The sequence below is a fragment of the Festucalex cinctus genome, chromosome 8 (genome assembly GCF_051991245.1).
Source record: "Festucalex cinctus isolate MCC-2025b chromosome 8, RoL_Fcin_1.0, whole genome shotgun sequence".
Classification (NCBI taxonomy): Eukaryota; Metazoa; Chordata; class Actinopteri; order Syngnathiformes; family Syngnathidae; genus Festucalex; species Festucalex cinctus.
The window spans coordinates 11,622,609-11,640,635 of NC_135418.1; the positions used below are offsets into that span (position 1 = coordinate 11,622,609).

The following is an 18,027-nucleotide window of genomic DNA, read 5'->3' on the forward strand; positions in this document are numbered from 1 at the left end:
TATTGTCAAGCGTACCGGAGCGCTGATAGACTGTGACAGTACGTTCTTTGTACATTGTACTGGTACAAGTACTGGAACGCTCAAGGGAGATTTTTAGAAGTGCCGGAGCTCCGTACTGGTACGTTCCGGCTCACTTAAAACACTGACTGTGATGCTTCAAGCTAAGCTACCTAGGTTAGCTAGCTAGGCTAGCTTGACCGTTTAGCTCACTAATAGACCAGTGGGTGTCTTCCAGTGTGACATCACATTTAAGTGCGCCCCTTGCGGTGGAGGGCAGCGCGTCAATTTGTTTGTTAGCAGCTAGCAAGCTAAGATAGCTTGAAAACTTCGATATACAGCAAGACAAGTATATCCGGACACAAACGATTTAATGAATGACAATTTACACCATGAAAGTAGTGATCGACGTACTGTTTCAAGCAAAAACAACATACCTTAAGCTTCCGCTTCCACTTTGCCTGCCAACAAACTCTATTTTCATAGCTAGTGGCTCCAAACGACTGGTTTCAATGAGTCGCAGTAATGTAGTGTCCTACTCGGGACGCTTTTTTTTTTGTGACACTTGACATACCTTTTCCCACCTTTGAACGAAAACGCTCACCGAAAATCAAGCTCTGTCCATTCACTTGTTATGGGATGTTTGCCCTCTGTGAGGCGCAGCGGAAGCTAAACAGTGACGTCAGCTGGAAGGGTCTATAGCTGGACAAATATGAACTATAAAATTCCTTGTCAGTTATGCATTTATTTGAGAATACAATATTGTAAGGTGATAGTTTGGCATCATGTTCCGCCAACTGTGCTCTCTTGAAAAATGGGTGAGTTTAATCAAAATATCCTATCTTCTAGGTTGTCAGAAGCAGATTTGTCAAACATTTTCAGTGTTACGCAATATTAAACAAAATTGGCCCCAGTTTTCAATGCTTCTGAAGGAAAGGGAGACTAGATATTGAAAAAAAGTAGTCATTTGATACAATCTAGTTTGTCTTCATCATCCTGTGCATATGGTTCATTTGCATGTTCACCACATCTTTGGTTAACAGGGAACATGTCCTCCATATGCAGGAGAATTGCATGGTGGGAAGGCATACCTCAACAAACAATGGTTGCTCTCACAAAGTGCACCACACACACAAATTCACACAGAAAAAAAAGACTGGATGTGTGTGTGTGTTGTTGTTTTTTTCCTTCAGTAGAAAGGCACTGAGGGATGCTCATATGCTCTTTCTGGCAGATGCAATGGGGACTGGCCGTAAAACACAAATCCACACTCATCACTGCAAAAAACTGGTAGAATGAGCATAGCCAGCTGCTAATGGACCGTTTGCTGATTGCAAAGCTCTGATGAGGCACTCTGCCGCCTATTAAAAGTCCCGTGCTTGGAACATATTTCACTCTCAAGCCTCAAGTGCTGTAGGGTGATGAGGGGAAGGACATATTCACTCACCCTCTGTCCACACCCTCTTAGACATTTTTTTTTGCGCATGGATACACTCAAACACGTTCTAATGAGCTGACGGCTAAACTTGCACGTCTCCTGTCATTGCGGATGCGAGGTTCGGATGTAAAGAATGGTGGGTTACTAAGGCATGCTTCATTTGCTGATGAAGATATGATGCAGAAGTGGGCAGTCTTACTTTAAGGCATTCAATTCAACTCCCTCTCAACTCTCTCTCTCTCCGTCCCTTTCTCTCTTCCCAGCTGGGCTACGTTGTAATACACACATGCTCACGCACACAAGCGCTCTGCCTCTCTGATACAGACTCTCTACTTAGTGGCTTGAGGGGACGCAGCCAAGAGAAGACAGAGCAGTCATTCCTCGGGAGCCTTCCGCTGCATGCGTGACAAGGAGTGTGAGGGTGGGGGTGGACGAAAGAAGCTCCCAGTCATCACAACATAGGAGTTCTACTTAACGGAGAGGCAACGGCTGAGGAAGAGGAGAGGAAAAAGAGATCTCCACGTGTGAAGCTGATACAGCAGTGACATGATGAGCCACCGCTTCCTCCATCCAGTGGGTGACACAGTCCTGAGGCTGCGCTGGCTTTGGTGACTCTTTTGTGTTTCTGAGGAATTCAAAGGAAGTGAGCGGTGCAGATCCAGTGGACGGACTATCCACAAAAGAAAAGAACAGCCTTTGCGAATCTGGAATTGCAGGCAGAAATCCCAGCTTTCTACAATATGGATGAATTCAAAGAGGAGTGAGTCTGCTGGGGAGTCAGCCATTCCAACTGAGCCTTGGTCCTCCTTAACTTACTACTCAGGTGAGGGCGTGGGTCGCATTGGAGGGGCACCTCTGGTTTTTGGGATGGGAGGGTGGGGTGGAATTTAGAAACTGTAACTGTGAAGCTGATCTTGATGTGACTCAAGGAAATCAAATATGTGGTTATAGAAATGGGTTTCTCACACGTGAAATGTGTTTTAAAATGCAAAAAGTTTGCACTGCTGTTGTCCGGGTAACAGCAGTCTTCGCATACATGAGTGTGAGTACATCCATGCAGGTCCAAAATAACACCCTGGAATGACGAAAACAAAAACTGCACTCTGGTTGAGGTGAGGCATTAATAGCTTAAAAAAAAAAAAAAACATCTTAAAGAGAGTGTTGGTTCTGTTCTTTAAGAAAAAAAAGCTTATGTGTCTCCTTGACCGTTATAATATTAGGCTTGTTTTATCGTTGGTAGGATGTTTTTGGTAATCGATAGCTAATTAGAGCTTGGGTTAGATATTGTCTGTGTTCCGCTGCACATGAAGAGCAGAGCGTCATTACCCATAGCCTAAAAATGCTCCTGGATAAAAGAAATATAAAACCAGCGATGACTTTAATCAACAGAAGGACCAACACGACAGGTCATTCTTGAACCGTTTTGAAACAGTGTTTAAGGGGTAAAACAATTTTATCAGCTGCTCATTTTTTCCAAGTTATGTTAATGATCATAAACTTCCAATTCCGTTTCCGTTTCAATATTAAGTGTGTGCACAAGTCCCATTGTAGTCTATTCAATGGAGACACAAACTAATGACTTGGAACGGACAGTATCTTTATTAAATCAGAGGTCAGCTGTGTGTCCATATGTCAAGGCAATGACAGAAGACATCAGCAGTGAGTTTTTTTCTCTCCCCAAAATCCTTTTGTGTTACTCAGATGACAAGTAGTTTATTGTTGAAAAACAGTACCTGTATGTGAAAAGATATGCTGGTTTCATGGACCAAGTCAAAGCTTGAATAGTGGGCGACTGTGACTCAGCCCCAAAGAACTGCATGTCCAGGTTTGAATGTTATTTATCAGCAAAATACGGAAATCCATTTGTTTCTTTTATTAAAACTAACTTCCTGAGCTGTATTTAAGGAAGGCACCAAACACCATCAAAATGTTCTTGGAAGCAACTACATGTCAAGAAATAAATAATAAAGATAGTATTGAAATTGTATGTGCGACATTTAACAGATGTTTTGAGTGTCGTCCAATGATTTGGCCCAAGTCAAGTGGATAATGAGGAAAAATGGAGTCCAAAATTGAAGGATGGATAGGAAGTTGCATTTCAATTAATGCATTTAAATGCATTGTTTGCGTTGTTCCTCATGACTAGTGCTGGGCGATATGGGAATTTTTTTTTTTCACGATATGGGCCATTTTATATCACGATAACGATATATCACGATATAGCTATATTTGCAGTTCTTCCATGAAAAAATATACAAGACACTTTGCTTACATTTTCACACTTTATTTGTAAGTAACATTAATGAATGTCACAAATGAATCCAGTAGTGCTGCAATATAAAATAATAATAATAATGTAAACAAAGGAGGCACAGTAGCCTATACATTTTTATAAGGCATAAAAAATAAAGTTTAGACATTTTCGGTCATAAATTAAATGTAACAACAAAAAATATTTTTCAAAATGCAAAGTTTCAACTTTCTTATGTCTGTAGCTTTGTAGTGCAGCTAGAGCAGTAGATCAACAGTACCAAACATTATTTGCATGTGGCTAATGCAATTATATCAAAATAAACACAAACATTCTGTTTTACAGAATCTGCAATCAAACGCGCTATCGTCTCTCTTATTTTTTATTTTTTCCCAGCGAGGTGAGTTTCTGTCATACGAGGTGACCCATGCAAAGGACTCCTGTAGTTCGATTGATTTTGGTTTTTCTTCTTGCGTTTTGTTCCGGATTCACTTATTATCTTTGTTGACTCGCATCTGTAGGATAGTCATGTGCTCTTTTTCGTGCTTCTTCTCAAGGTGATAAAATAGGTTTGTCGTGTTCGCGTCGGGCGCTGGAATGTTCTTGTGGCACAAGTTGCAAATTACGGTACTGTTTTATGCTCCACGTCGAACTTTGTGAAACCAAAATGCAACCACACGAGATGTGCCGCCTTTTTTTTGAAAAAAACAAAAAAACAAAAGTACCTCTTTCTGTGGAGTTGTTTAAGATGCAACTTCCATTTCAGGGGCCGGTCGTTTGCCTTCTTCTTCCTCCATCGTCTGACTTGCGTGTGTGTGACTGTGCGCGTACCTGCGCATATGTTAACGTAAAGCAGCGTGATGTCGCAAATCCAGGCAAGCTGCTGTTATAAACGAATCGATGCCGTAAAGTAAAACTAAATGTTACGGAGACGTAAGTTGTTCTGCAAAAGTTATTTCTTTCTCTTTTTGGCACTTAAATACATCAAGTGCATGCATAATGACAAACATAATACTGTAAAGTTCTATACTGCATACTAGGGGTGTTAAAAAAAATCGATTCGGCGATATAGCGTGATACTACATCGCGCGATTCTCGAATCGATTCAATAAAAAAAAAATCGATTATTTTTATTTGTTTTTATTTTTATTTTTTTATTTTTTTATTTTTTTTTATAAGAGCTCAGAATTGTTCATTCGGTAGTCTTACCGATTCAAAGTCTTATCATCATTGCCTTTTTTTGTGTGTGTGTGTGTGTGTGAGAATCGATTTTTAAACTTCCATTTTTAATTAATGGAAAAATATTCAACAAAACGAGGGCGGCATGGTAGTCGAGTGGTTAGCACGTCCGCTTCCCAGTTCTGAGGTCTCCGGTTCGAGTCCAGGCTCGGACCTTTCTGGGTGGAGTTTGCATGTTCTCCCCGTGCCCGTGTGGGTCTTCTCCGGGTACTCCGGTCTCCTCCCACATTCCAAAGACATGCATGGCAGGTTAATTGGGCGCTCCGAATTGTCCCTAGGTGTGCTTGTGAGTGTGGATGGTTGTTCGTCTTTGTGTGCCCTGCGATTGGTTGGCAACCAGTCCAGGGTGTCCCCCGCCTACTGCCCAGAGCCAGCTGAGATAGGCGCCAGCACCCCCCGCGACCCTTGTGAGGAATAAGCGGTCAAGAAAATGGATGGATGGATGGATATTCAACAAAACGTCTGACTTCGGGTTAGAATTCACACCTTGAGCATGGAAGAATGTTATATGAACGGAACATTAAGCCTTAATATTTTATTTTAATGCTGTTCAAACATGAAACAGATTACAACCTCTATAAGATTGAAATTTCAGATAAATAAATAATAAATTTTCATATAAATCTTACACTCTACAAGCTTACTGATTAGTATTTTCTAAATTTGAATGAAAAAAAATCTCAACAATCGACTTATAAATTCGTATCGGGATTAATCGGTATCGAATCGAATCGTGACCTGTGAATCGTGATACGAATCGAATCGTCAGGTACTAGGCAATTCACACCCCTACTGCATACAGTATGGACATATTTGTCTAAAAAAAAAAAAAAGAGTGTAAATGACGATAGAGACGATATGTAAGAAAGGGCACGATAAACATTTTTCTATCGTCATGGCGATATATATCGCCATATCGCCCAGCACTACTTGACAATCGGCAAGAGAACATTAATGTCTTGTTGCTGTTCTAAAAGTTTTGAAGAAGTTTGTGGTTGTCACGCTCAATCTTCATCAGAGATTTGGCCATGAAGTTGCCTCCCCTCCCGTGTGGCACAGATTTTGAGGGCATTATAAAGGTCCTGCTGCTTCCTGCTGAAGTTGCAAATTGTCTCCTTTACCTTGCTAGAATTTTGGACATTGTTGTCATGGTAGCTGGCTTTGTCTCTCTGCAAGTCAGCTCGCTGTCAGAAACAAGGCCAAACATGGGGTTTTAAATCAGTTAAGTTGAAGTGACGCTGATGCACCAATACACTCATTCCGTACGTATCGAGGAAATCTGCTGCAGTTGTTACCCTGTTATGGTTTTGCGTTTTCATCACTATTATATTAACAGTGTTCCTTGAAAGGCAGTTGTTTCTTTCAATCAACCAATCAATCAATCAATCAATCAATCAATCAATCAACCAACTTTATTCAGCAGACTCATGGGCTATTAAAAAAAAAAGAAAATATTTTTGTTCACACGAAAGTCCAGTAAGGAATGTAGTGGCTTTGATGAAGTAGTGATGAAGTTCAGTTTTATTTGTGACTAATTAGAACAAAAAATGATGTAAAGGCATTATGCTTATTGGAATGACTAAAGTAATATTCATCCATACAACCACCTCCAGTTACTTACTATATATAGCAAAGGCCCCTCCTACAAGATAATGCACAATAAATATCATTCATTCACTAAACAGGCAAGACTAAACATGACTCATGAGTTGTAATGTATATTATACGTCAATAAGCAACTCCACCAACGTTCGCATCAACAAATCAGTAGTTATACTGCATGTAAGCTATTAAAAATTCATGCATTATAAGTAAAGCATAACAACCCTCTTACTTTCGAGCAACCTTGCTCATTCAAGAGAACTGAATCCTACGATTGGAAACAAGGAATGGGGGAATCGTTTAAATTTGAACGATTCTGATTCTGATTCTGGCTCGTTATTTCGATTCCGGTTCCAAGAAATTTTTGTTTCCAATTGTTTTAGTGGGGGGGCAAAATAGTTTGCAAGGTTTAATCAGGGTTGTCCAAAGTCCAAAATATGGCTATTCATTTTTTAGCGGCTTACAGCATAAACTAAAATGAACATTTTACGCAACATGTGTCGTTTGCCTGCAGAACTTCTTGGGGGGTGGGGGAGGGGGCATTGCTATTTTGCTTTGATTTATATGGATATATATGTAAAACATTATAACCTCACGTATTGCCTATACTGATGGACTTCAGTGTTAAGTTAAAGTTACACTTGCCTCTTTTAATTTTTCCATATGTGGCCCTTGAACTGTGGACATGCCTGATTTAAATGGAGAAGTTAACCTTATTTTTATTGATTTTTACTCATTTGAACATGTCTACAAATTTTCATTCATGTACGTAAAAAAACAACAACAACAACAAAACACTTTTGTATGTAATTTTTAACCAGAATTAATTTCATAAACATATGAATGTGATTTTTATTTAGTTATTCTTTGCACGTACAAAATAAGCTTGTAAATATTATGTGCAATTCAGGCCTCTTGTGTTTTCATTCTGCTGCTTCTACATCTTTGCTGCATTGCATTTCTGCACACGTTCAAACTCTGAACAACCATCTCCCATATCACTTTATCATATTTATTTTATCTCATTTTATTGTTGTGGTTTTATTTTCACAAGTCTTGGGACTCACTGGGCTAACTTAGGACCTTGTGTATCGTAATGTGTGCCATATATGTGCAAATGTGTGTTGCTATGACAATAAAATTCCTTGAATTTATAAGTTATCAAGTTTTCACTTCCACAAGAGAGCTTTATTTTTTAAACCTAATGAAAATACATTTACACATGACTTTAAATGAGTTCATCTTCCTGAGGTTCCACTGATGGGTTTGCTTGCTGTTTAGATTGACAAAAGCAGAGCAATTTGGCAAGTGGCAACCCAGTTCAGATTAGCAGCAGGTACAGCGTTTGTTTACCAATTAACTGTCATAACTACGCCAATCTTAATTGATTAATTGCATTTGAGTTGACCCACTATTTACTTGTTAGTTGTTACAGTGTTGCCAATAAACATACAGGGGCCTATTCACTAAAGGTTGGCGTCACCTTCGCATGGCGCTAACCGGTAAAAATGGAGCAATCCGGGAGCGCCTAATTCACTAAAGACGCGCAGATGGGGAAATTCGTCACTAAGTGTTCTGCCAACCAGATTGTGCCACGGTGCGCCAGTGTTGACGCAAAATATGCCCACCCCAATGCAAATGAGACTCATTGATATGCAGCGTCTAATTCACTAACGCCAGCGCAAATAGCCACATGTAGTTTGACGCAAATAACGTTTATGCCAAGCATATCATGGGGTATCATGGGAAGGAATGTCTCTCGCTTTTGACCTTTCCATGTGAAGTTTGCATGTTATTTTCTCTTCCTCTTGTCTGGCTGCGGCATTATCTTGGACTGTCTCACTCTCTAGTCCACCCGTGATCCTGACTAGAATAACCATCTGGCAATGGGTGGATAATTGAATTATAATATCTATTAATTGAAAGACAAATGATACCTTTATAATAGCATGAACGTAACTAGGGCTGGGTATTGCCACCAACCTCACGATACGATACGTATCACGATACAGGGGCCACGATACGATACGTATTGCGATACATATGTATCCCACATGAGACACGTGCCATGTTAAGTTTACAAGTAAATAAATGTTGATATTCTTCCTCTGCTTTCGTTTATCTTAGCAAGACACAGTGTCCAATCACTGGTGAGCAATTTTTGCATTAATTGAAGGCAATTAACTTCAAAGACACTGCTGTTTTTTTTATTTTTTAGGTACAATGCAAGCTGCAAAGGCAGACATTAACCTATTTAATGTTAACGAGCAATATCGATTCTGATGCCTGCGTATCGATACGTTTATTGTAATGAGGCCCGCAACGATATATTGCCGTATCGATTTTTTGAGCACACCCCTAAACGTAACACAAAGCATCTCCGCATTCGCCCAAAAAATCACAATTTCATTGACTTGAGCAAAATTTGCTAGGTTGCGTTATGACAAAACGGCAATTTCGAACAGGCAAAAGTAGTGTTTTCTGTTTATTGTTGTGAATTGTGTGTGTTATTAATGTCTTCCCTTGTCTCACAATTTGTGCTGTCCCGCAGAATGTCCTGGTTTTTGGCCATGTGGGTCAGCCTCAGCTTCGTGTTGCTGTGCCAGGCGACACTCTACCAGACCATCCAGCAGCACCATGTGGCCCGGCCTGGTCGCACCGACATTCTCACCCTGGGTAAGTGTACAGCTTTGTCCGCTTTGAGCTTTCCAGCGCAGTGTTGGGATATGAGGTGTGACTTCTCCACCGGGGCCGCACTTCTCAGCTTTGGCTGTGTAAAAGCAGCTGCTGCAATATGTCAGGATGATTTGCCACAGTTGTATACTGTAACGTGATGATTCACCATGCTTGCAGCCATGCACAATACGCAGAGGAATGGGTGTCTAATTGTGCCTTTAATTTGCCTCAGATGTACTCATACTCACGTGTTCACATACATATAAGGTTATTTATGAAAGGATATACACTTTGCCGCTTCTACACTCCATCCAACATTGTGAGAGTTGGCAAGAACATGATTTGCGGTGAGAAATTGGTGACAATTGCACCCCAAGTCTTATTGGCAAACGACTACAACAAGCTAGAGGCAAAAGCCTCCATTAATGTGCTGGTTGCCGAGGGAGCTTTGATCTCTGCGCCTTGGTTGGAAATGACAATTATGTTTCCCTCTTTTGTAATGAAAACCTTTGGCAATTAAGCCAGACGCCTTCTGCACTGCAGGGGCAACCGAGGAGGGAAGCAGCCTAGGCAGATTTAATTCTCTGATTATGAAAAAGCTTACTAGCGGTGGTAATAGTGTAAGAGGGAGTGTTACGGGTAAGGGGAGCTTTTTTAGTCGAAAGCAAAAAGGCTTTCTTTAAGCCTCTAACAATGAGCGTTCCATCCCTTGCCGAACCGTCAGACATTAGCGGGGATTCTCTCCAGAAGCCAAGCGGCTGTTCAACAGACGCTATCTTCTACTTAGTTCTCCCTGTGCTACGCATTGCATTTGATGCACAGGGAAAAAGAAGAAACAAAAAAGCCAAATCCATGCCTGTTTTAGAATGCTGGTGACTTTCAAGCAGCATGTCAGAAAACTGACTTACAGTAGTTCTACTGTGAAACAGCTGACAAGTAAAAATCCAAACTATGATAGGAAGCTCTCCAAGTAACCTGCTGCTGTTAATTGGAACGAGGGGTTGACGGATGCGCGACAGAAGAGGAATGCATTTTTAAAGGATAGCTTTCCTTCCCGGCATTTTTTTTTTCTTCATTTTTTTGACTGGTGGCAATTCAGTTTTGGTGCCAAAAATGTACAAGTACGTGCAAGCCTCAGTAAGTGTCTTTTGAATAATGCAGTGGTCCCAGAGGAAAACAACAGGGAAAAAATAGCCTTCCTCCCTAACCTCTGTATGGATCTGGGGGAGTCATCCAGGATGGTTTCGTCTCAGAGCTTTCTGGAAATTTCCTTGTCAGACTCACTCACTAACTGCATCAAAATGCGAAGATGTGTACTGCGCACTCTTCGCACGGTAATGCAGAATTTTCACATTGACAGCGCTGTGTGGTTTGACATTTTCATGGATCACCCGAGGATATCAAAGCTTTGTTCATGACATATTTTGATCTTTTTAAAGATCAAATTTGTTGTATATGTCACTAGGCTGATTTCAGCTGTAGGAGTTAATGCTAAATAATAGCACCAGAAGGCGCATTCACTCAGACACACATCAGTTTATCTTTTGTTTTCATAAAAGTTTTTAATTAGCAGTGTTTGCTGGGCAAGCTAATGTTTTGATATTTCACTCTCCTAATCTGCTAGCTTCCGAGGGATGATGGTTGATCGCACATTTTTTTTTTTTTTGTTACTGCTGCTGGGCAGTGTGGCAAACGCACACTTTACTGGATCATGTTGTTCTTCTGTAGAGGATTAAGCTGACATCAATCTTACTCAGCCATTGAGTGCCACTAACCAGAACTGCTTTCTCAAAATTGAAATGCTATGATGAATATTTGAATTAGAATTGATTTTATAATTTGAGAGTGTCTCCAGTTTCACTGAGGCCACTACCCTCAGATATAAATAGATGCGGCTATGTGGCAAATACAAATGCCTTCTTGTAAAAGCCATTGTCCCTTATACTTCGACAATTTATCTTCTGAAATAAAACAAATGTATTTCTGTTCGAACATCCAGATAATTGTGTGCTTGATATTCACTAACGAGACACTTGATCAGGTAAAACTGAGTGAGATCCAACACACAAGATGTAAAATAATTTGAATTGTAATAAAAGTATAAGAAGTCAAATAAGTTTATGTAATGGGATCATTCCATTCCAAATTAAAAAAAAAAAAAAGGGTGAAATTTTTAACCAAGCGGATTTTGAGTTTAATAAAATTTGTCGATAGTGATGGTACGCCAGTAAATCTAAAATGTGATCTCAATCGGAGCAGGGATTTGGGAGCTACGGCCCACCAAATTTGGACATTTTTGGAAAAATTCCTACTTCATTTTATCCCATTTTCTCAAGAACTACTTGGTCACTCATCATAAAACAGGTATTGTTGCAAAGACAATTCATGCATATTATAGTAATGTTTGACCTTTTGTTTTAGGTAACCTTGAAATTGAACTTTTAAAATTTTTCACGAAATGTAACCTATCACATGTTCTCTAAAGCATAAATATTTCAGAGTACCTGAAAAGGATTCAAATCAATGTGGCCAACACCTCTTTTTGCCGAAAATGTCCAAATCCGGCAGGCTGCAGCTCCCTGTTTCTATTACAGGGTTCCCTCGTTTTCCGCTGGGGTTCGAATTAAAAAAAAAACAAAAACAAAAAACGCAATAAATGAAATATGCGAAGTAGATAGCTTTATGTTTTATATTTATCCTAAATGTTTTAAGGCACTAAAACCCCTCACTACACAGTATATACACTTTTCTCATCGAGGCATTTATAGTTTTCTCTCATATTTCTCTCTTGTTTAAACATTATCAATGTTAAAACCATAAATTTGATCAAATAGGTACATTACTGTAAACAAAAAATGCATGTAAAATTGCAACAACAAAAATTGACGAAAAAGCAAGGCATGAACCGCATTATAGTGAGGGAACAATGTATCCTAAAATTTGAAATTCATGGTTGTGCCATCACTATCACCAAGTCCACCACGTTTCATTAAAATCAAAATCCGCTTGGTTAAAACCACCAGGTGATTTGGCATGAATGTACCCAATGACATTTGTGCATCACAAACAATCCCCCACGGACAAAGAAACAAACAATGATAGAAGAGAAAGGATGTCAGAGTGTTGTCAAGGTAATGTTGAACTGAAAGTACATCTTGTCTTGTCCTGTTGAATAATGTTTGCGAAATCCATCCATCCATCCATCCATTTTCTGAACCGCTTGTTTCTCACAAGGTTCGCGGGGGGTGCTGGAGCCTATCTCAGCTGGCTATGGGCAGCAGGTGGGGTACACCCTGAACTGGTTGCCAGCCAATCGCAGGGCACACAGAGACGAACAACCATCCACACTCACAAGCACACCTAGGGACAATTCGGAGCGCCCAATTAACCTGCCGTGCATGTCTTTGGAATGTGGGAGGAGACCGGAGTACCCGGAGAAGACCCACGCAGGTACGGGAAGAACATGCAAACTCTACCCAGGAAGGCCGGAGCCTGGACTCGAACCCGAGTCCTCAGTACTGGGAGGCGGATGTGCTTAACCAGTCATTCACCGTGCCGCCCTGTGTAATCACCCTATGCAAAAAAAAAAAAAAAAAACTGATGACATTGCATACCACAAAAATGAGTTCATCATTTTTTTTTTTTTGCTATCCCAAATGTTTCCATGACAAATGGGTGCACTGAGGCAGAGATTGAGTAACCAATCGCTTGACTGCTTTGTCACCTGTTCAGGAAGCAGCGCAGCGCTCTTGCTGGAGAGTCTCTAACCTCCCTCATGTCCTGCTCGCGCGCCTGAAGATTGATGGTGGCCTGATTCTGTGCAGCCAATTCCGCTCGCTCAAGAAATAATCCACTTCATTGACAGATGGGCTGAATGTGACATGACACACACAAGCTGGGCCGACACTTTATACACCTGCTAGAGTAACATGTACAAGTGCTCACCGCCGAGAAACACTGGCAAAGTCAGGCCATGTTAGACAGCACATAGTATTAATTTCTATTACAACCCAGTAAGTGTAACCAAGTCACATTGCACAGCTGTCAATGCTGCCAGAAGAAATTTTTCCTGTCAAATCGTTCACTCGGTGTCATGTACATCTACAAAGTGTGATATAACATTGTCATTATGTTGTGTAAAAAGGAACTACATTTATTGTTAAGCTAAAGAATTCATTGTGCATCAATACCCAGTGGGGCAGTCTGAAGATAACAGCATTTTAGCTAGTGTTTTATTTTATTATGAATCTGACAGAGCCGTTTACGAGAGCCTCAGATCTAATAGACGAGTGTTATTCCTGGTCCAGGTGCAGCTGTAAAACTGGCCCGTAACTCTTTTGAAGTAGCGTGGTGAGGATGTTGCGTTAACCATCTTTTTTGCTCAGTGTACGCTCACTTTAATACACAATTGTAGGCCCTGTTTCTCCTGTTATGACACAACGTACCTGCTGCTGACGTGAAAGAAAGTGATAACGATAAAATGACATCTGTTTTGACTCGCGACTACTGGCCATGTAAATAAGGTGAAATCTCAAAGAGGAGGCTTATGAGATAAACTATAAACGTCTAATTATGGACAGGTGCTTGTTATTCAAGGGATTTTATGGTAACTTTTTTTTGCAAAATGCCTTCAAGAAGGAAAAGTCTCACCCTTGTACGAAAAAAATAAATAAATAAACCTCTCGCAGTATTAGAGCCAAGTGTTGACTCCTCTCTTCAAAGTGTGATTCAAAGTGTGATAACCAAGTCATTTATGAATATTTATTTATTTTTACTTTCAACCACTCATGCAAACAAATGATCAGTGGCTTCAGACCTATCTATATATAGTTTTTATATATTTATTTTTGATGTCCTCTGTTGACAATAAAAGTAATAGTGTGCAATTGCTCCTGATGCTGCGTCATCAGTAGGTGAATGGGTAGTCAAAATGTAAAGCGCTTTGAGTGCCTTAAAGGTGGAAAAGCGCTATATAAATGAAGTGCCATGAGCAAAACCGTACATTATGTAAATAAAATGTATCTTGTAGCTTCGACCATACGCGCGTGCAAACACGTTTCCCACACACACACGCACGCATGCCTGTTCTCTCAATCCCGATCATGTCAGCTTATTTTGGTGCAAGTACAGTCAGTTGGCAAAGACATTCTGTACGTCATCTCAAGCAAAACTAAAAAGCCACCTGGTGGATTATGGCTTTTAAGACTCTCAGCTCACATTTTTTATTTTCTACCTTTATTTGAGGCCCAACTGAAGGGATACATTGGGTAATTGTGGGAAATGCACTATAACACATCAGGTTTACAGTTCATCAAAAAAATGAAAAATTTGGATTTTATAATGGAAGTCAATGTAGCCAAACAATAGACAAATACGACATGTGTACTATCAGAATTTGTTTCCCCACATATAATCGTAACAATAACAATTTAGACATGATGAATGGTGCCATTTTGAACTTCAACATGTTTGGACAATGTTGGTGAAATTTCAGCTCCCTAAGAGATTTTTTTTCTATGCTTTATCTATGATAATATTATTAATAAAAAGCAAAAAAAAAAAAAAAAAAAAAGCCAAAAGTTGGACAAATACTGCATGAGGCAACGGTTTTTAAGAGAATGAGATCTCTCTTGTTGACCTCTCAGAGAAAATCAAGCAAATGAATTTTGTAGCCAAAACAGATCAAGCACATAATCAAAGGGTGTGCAAAGGGTGTGATTGGATAAACTCCGCTTCAAGCCTTCTCACAACCTGTCCAAAGACTGTAAAACTGCACTAAGGCTGTACATATCCATGAAACTTTAGGTTTTTATTTTTGAGATCTAAGGCTTGCATCTTTTCGGCAGAAGGAAACAAGATGCAACGTGTGAAACCTTGAGCTTTATTTAGGGTAGCTGTGTTTTGGCAAATGAGGGCGGAAATGAAGTGATTCTCTTGCATTTTGTGATAATGTTTTGAAATGCAAAGAAATCTTTTTCAACTTGGAGCTCATTTCCATATTTGAAGCAGACTCATCATTACAATCGCTGTGAGTTAGCAGACGAAATGCGCACATACAGGATCTTTTTTCTCCATCATCTGAATTGGTAATCTTGCAGCCTTTCCTGTGGAGGTGTTGGAGCTTGTATGAAATTCATTCATCCACACTACCCACAAGAACATCTTTCCACATAAGCTGTCCGAGCTTTTGTTAAGCCATTAAATCAGCTTAATTTCCATTCTCATTATAGTGCGGGGACTAATTAGTGTGGGAAATTTATGGCTAAACAAAATTCAATTAAATTCCACCACTTCAATAGATGCTGTGGTAGTCATATTTTTAAGATGTTGGTGAAAATAAAATGATCTGACTGGCACTGTGAGCTCATGGGGAACACATACATGACATATCAATTTTCCACTACACTATACAAAATATAGTGCCGGATGTATTCAAAAAAAGACATTTAGTAGCTTTTTAATAGGTTAAAATTAACTGTCAAAACATTAGGAATATTTACCTCTGTAAAGAGGTTGGACATATAATAGCATCTGTATCCATTTCAGCAGTGGGAGATTCGAGTCACATGACTTAACTCGAGTCAATTGCCAGTATTAGGACTTATGACTGGCTTGGCGAATAGTTTGCATAACTCCCAATCCCTAAGAGAGTGTATTTTTAATTATTACTGTATCAAAAATCAATTTTGATTTAAAAGATGCCAGTGTATTGAATCAAACTGAATTGAATCATCAAAATATATCAAGATACGTATTGAATCACCTTTTATTAGGTAGAGATATTTTTGAATGTGTGTAAACTGAGACATACAATATCAAATTATTTCGTGATTAACCCTGCAGAATCCAATCGAACCGAATGGAATCCAACAGAATTGAATCATTGCAGCAGTCCTTAAATCGTATTGCACGCCATATATCGTGCTATGTAACGAATCATCTTTTATTGGAAAGATCCACACCCTAACCTGTGGTTGAAATAGCGAAGCTTGTGCTCAAAAAGAGCGAGGGCCGTAATACTACGGCGATTACATTCAAGTGAATGGGAGTGAGCACTGTCTTTATGTCTGTATATTGCCATTTTTCTTGTCTTTATTATCATCCTTGTTCTCTTTCTGTAACAGCCTGCATCTTCTTTCAATAAGGTGATGTCATCTTCAGTCGACACAAAGTGGCAAAATGAGTTTTTAAAGGTACTAATTGTACATGAAAAATAATGACGATAGAAAACACAGACTAACGTTGGCCCATTAAGAGAACTAAGAGAAAAAAGAAAGTTCCATTTTATATTCTTCTTTTCAATATTCCACAGAAGCATGTATCACAACACCTCAGAAGATGCTTAAACTGTGGAATCACTCAGGGTAACAATGTTTGTTATGGTGCCTTTTGGCTGTTAAGTGCGATGTCAAGTTTTTAAATTTTTAGAGAGTCACTTAGTGATTCAAGAGTCATTTAACTCAGCTAGGCTAGATGAGGCCCTTGAATTAATGGACATCTAAAAGAATATTCACTGGTGTAAATGACTTTTCTGTGTTTTATTCATTCATGTTCAGTTTCGGTTGACATTATCAGCCTGGAGAAGAATGTGTATTGTTATTGCATTATACGATAGCTATAAAATGTTTGTAAAAAAATTTGATTAGCCTCTTCAGCTACACGAGGAGTATTGTAAATGCCAAACAAAATAATAAACAGATGAATACCTCTCTGCCATCGTTCATCAAAACTGAACATTATCTTGGTAAAAGCAGAATTGTTGAAACAACCACCTCATTGTTTTGAATGATCACAGACCTCGCATCTTGAGCTATCAAGGGCTGCTTCCTCAAAAGAGCAACTACACATGCCATTTTTCAGCTACCTCACAGGCATGCCTTTGAGTCTTTTGCAGTCCTACACTAGAATCATCCACTCTAGAATAGACTTGCTTTGCAAACAGAGGACTTCGGTGGAGAGCTAATCAGCACCATGTGATCTTTCGCTTTTACACACGCGCACCCACCTACAGTGCCCTCTGTGGTAATGAAAGCAGCCTTTCAAAACAAAACTAGGCAATAACTACCGGATCATTCAGGTGCCAAACAGCACTCTCTTTACGCCCGGCCTCCCCACCCCGCAACCTCCCTCCATCTTCTCACCGCTATCAGCCCCTCCGACGATTTGTCATGGATCAGATGAGACAATTTGTCATGGATTAGTGCACTTAAATGTCTGTGTGATAGTGGAAGCAGTCACTGGAAAAGCTCAGGAATCCTATTACACTGCGTTTTATGGCCAGAAAGACGGCAGGAGGAGTAGAGGTTGAATTGGCACTTTTCTGAGCACTTTTCCGTGTACCATTTCTCTCCTCTTCCCTCCGCGCATCATCAGGCATGATCAAAGACATAAGCTCCATTGATAGCGCTAAATTTGGAATCGAGACCGAACAATGTATTTCATAGTGTCTATGTACATACAAATCTTATGACAGGTGTCAATGGAGAGTCAGGGCTAATAAGTGTAAAAGTGAGATTTTTATTTCCGAAGCTCCTCACACCAACATCACATTAATTACTAGCATCATCTTAGTGACAAGTTCAGAGTTTTGTGTGTGACAACGCTCTCACTCAAGTTTTTGAAAAATGAGGCTTAACAGGAGCGGTCTATAAAGATTTAACTTTCTATTTTAGGAGGTTCTGTTTGTGTTTTTCTCCATAATGTTACTTCTATTCCAAACTCTTTCACATCATCTAATTTTCATACAATGTCATAAATCATTACCATCTTTATTTATACAATAACATATGCAGGTTCTCTCTCACCTCTACGTCCCTCAAGCCCT

At 39.7% G+C, this 18,027-nt stretch overlaps 1 protein-coding gene across 3 annotated transcripts in view; it reads left to right on the top strand.

Annotated features, from left to right (window-relative positions):
• Positions 1-18,027, top strand: part of tafa1b (TAFA chemokine like family member 1b) — a 182,537-nt gene that overhangs the window by 25,309 nt on the left and 139,201 nt on the right. For 2 of the 3 annotated variants that reach the window (XM_077530493.1, XM_077530491.1), the window contains exon 3: positions 9,079-9,203. In XM_077530493.1, coding sequence (XP_077386619.1) covers positions 9,079-9,203 — 125 coding nt within the window. Of the gene's footprint in view, positions 1-1,691; positions 2,259-9,078; positions 9,204-18,027 lie in introns of those variants that run through there. The other variant, XM_077530492.1, reaches the window with a different exon arrangement.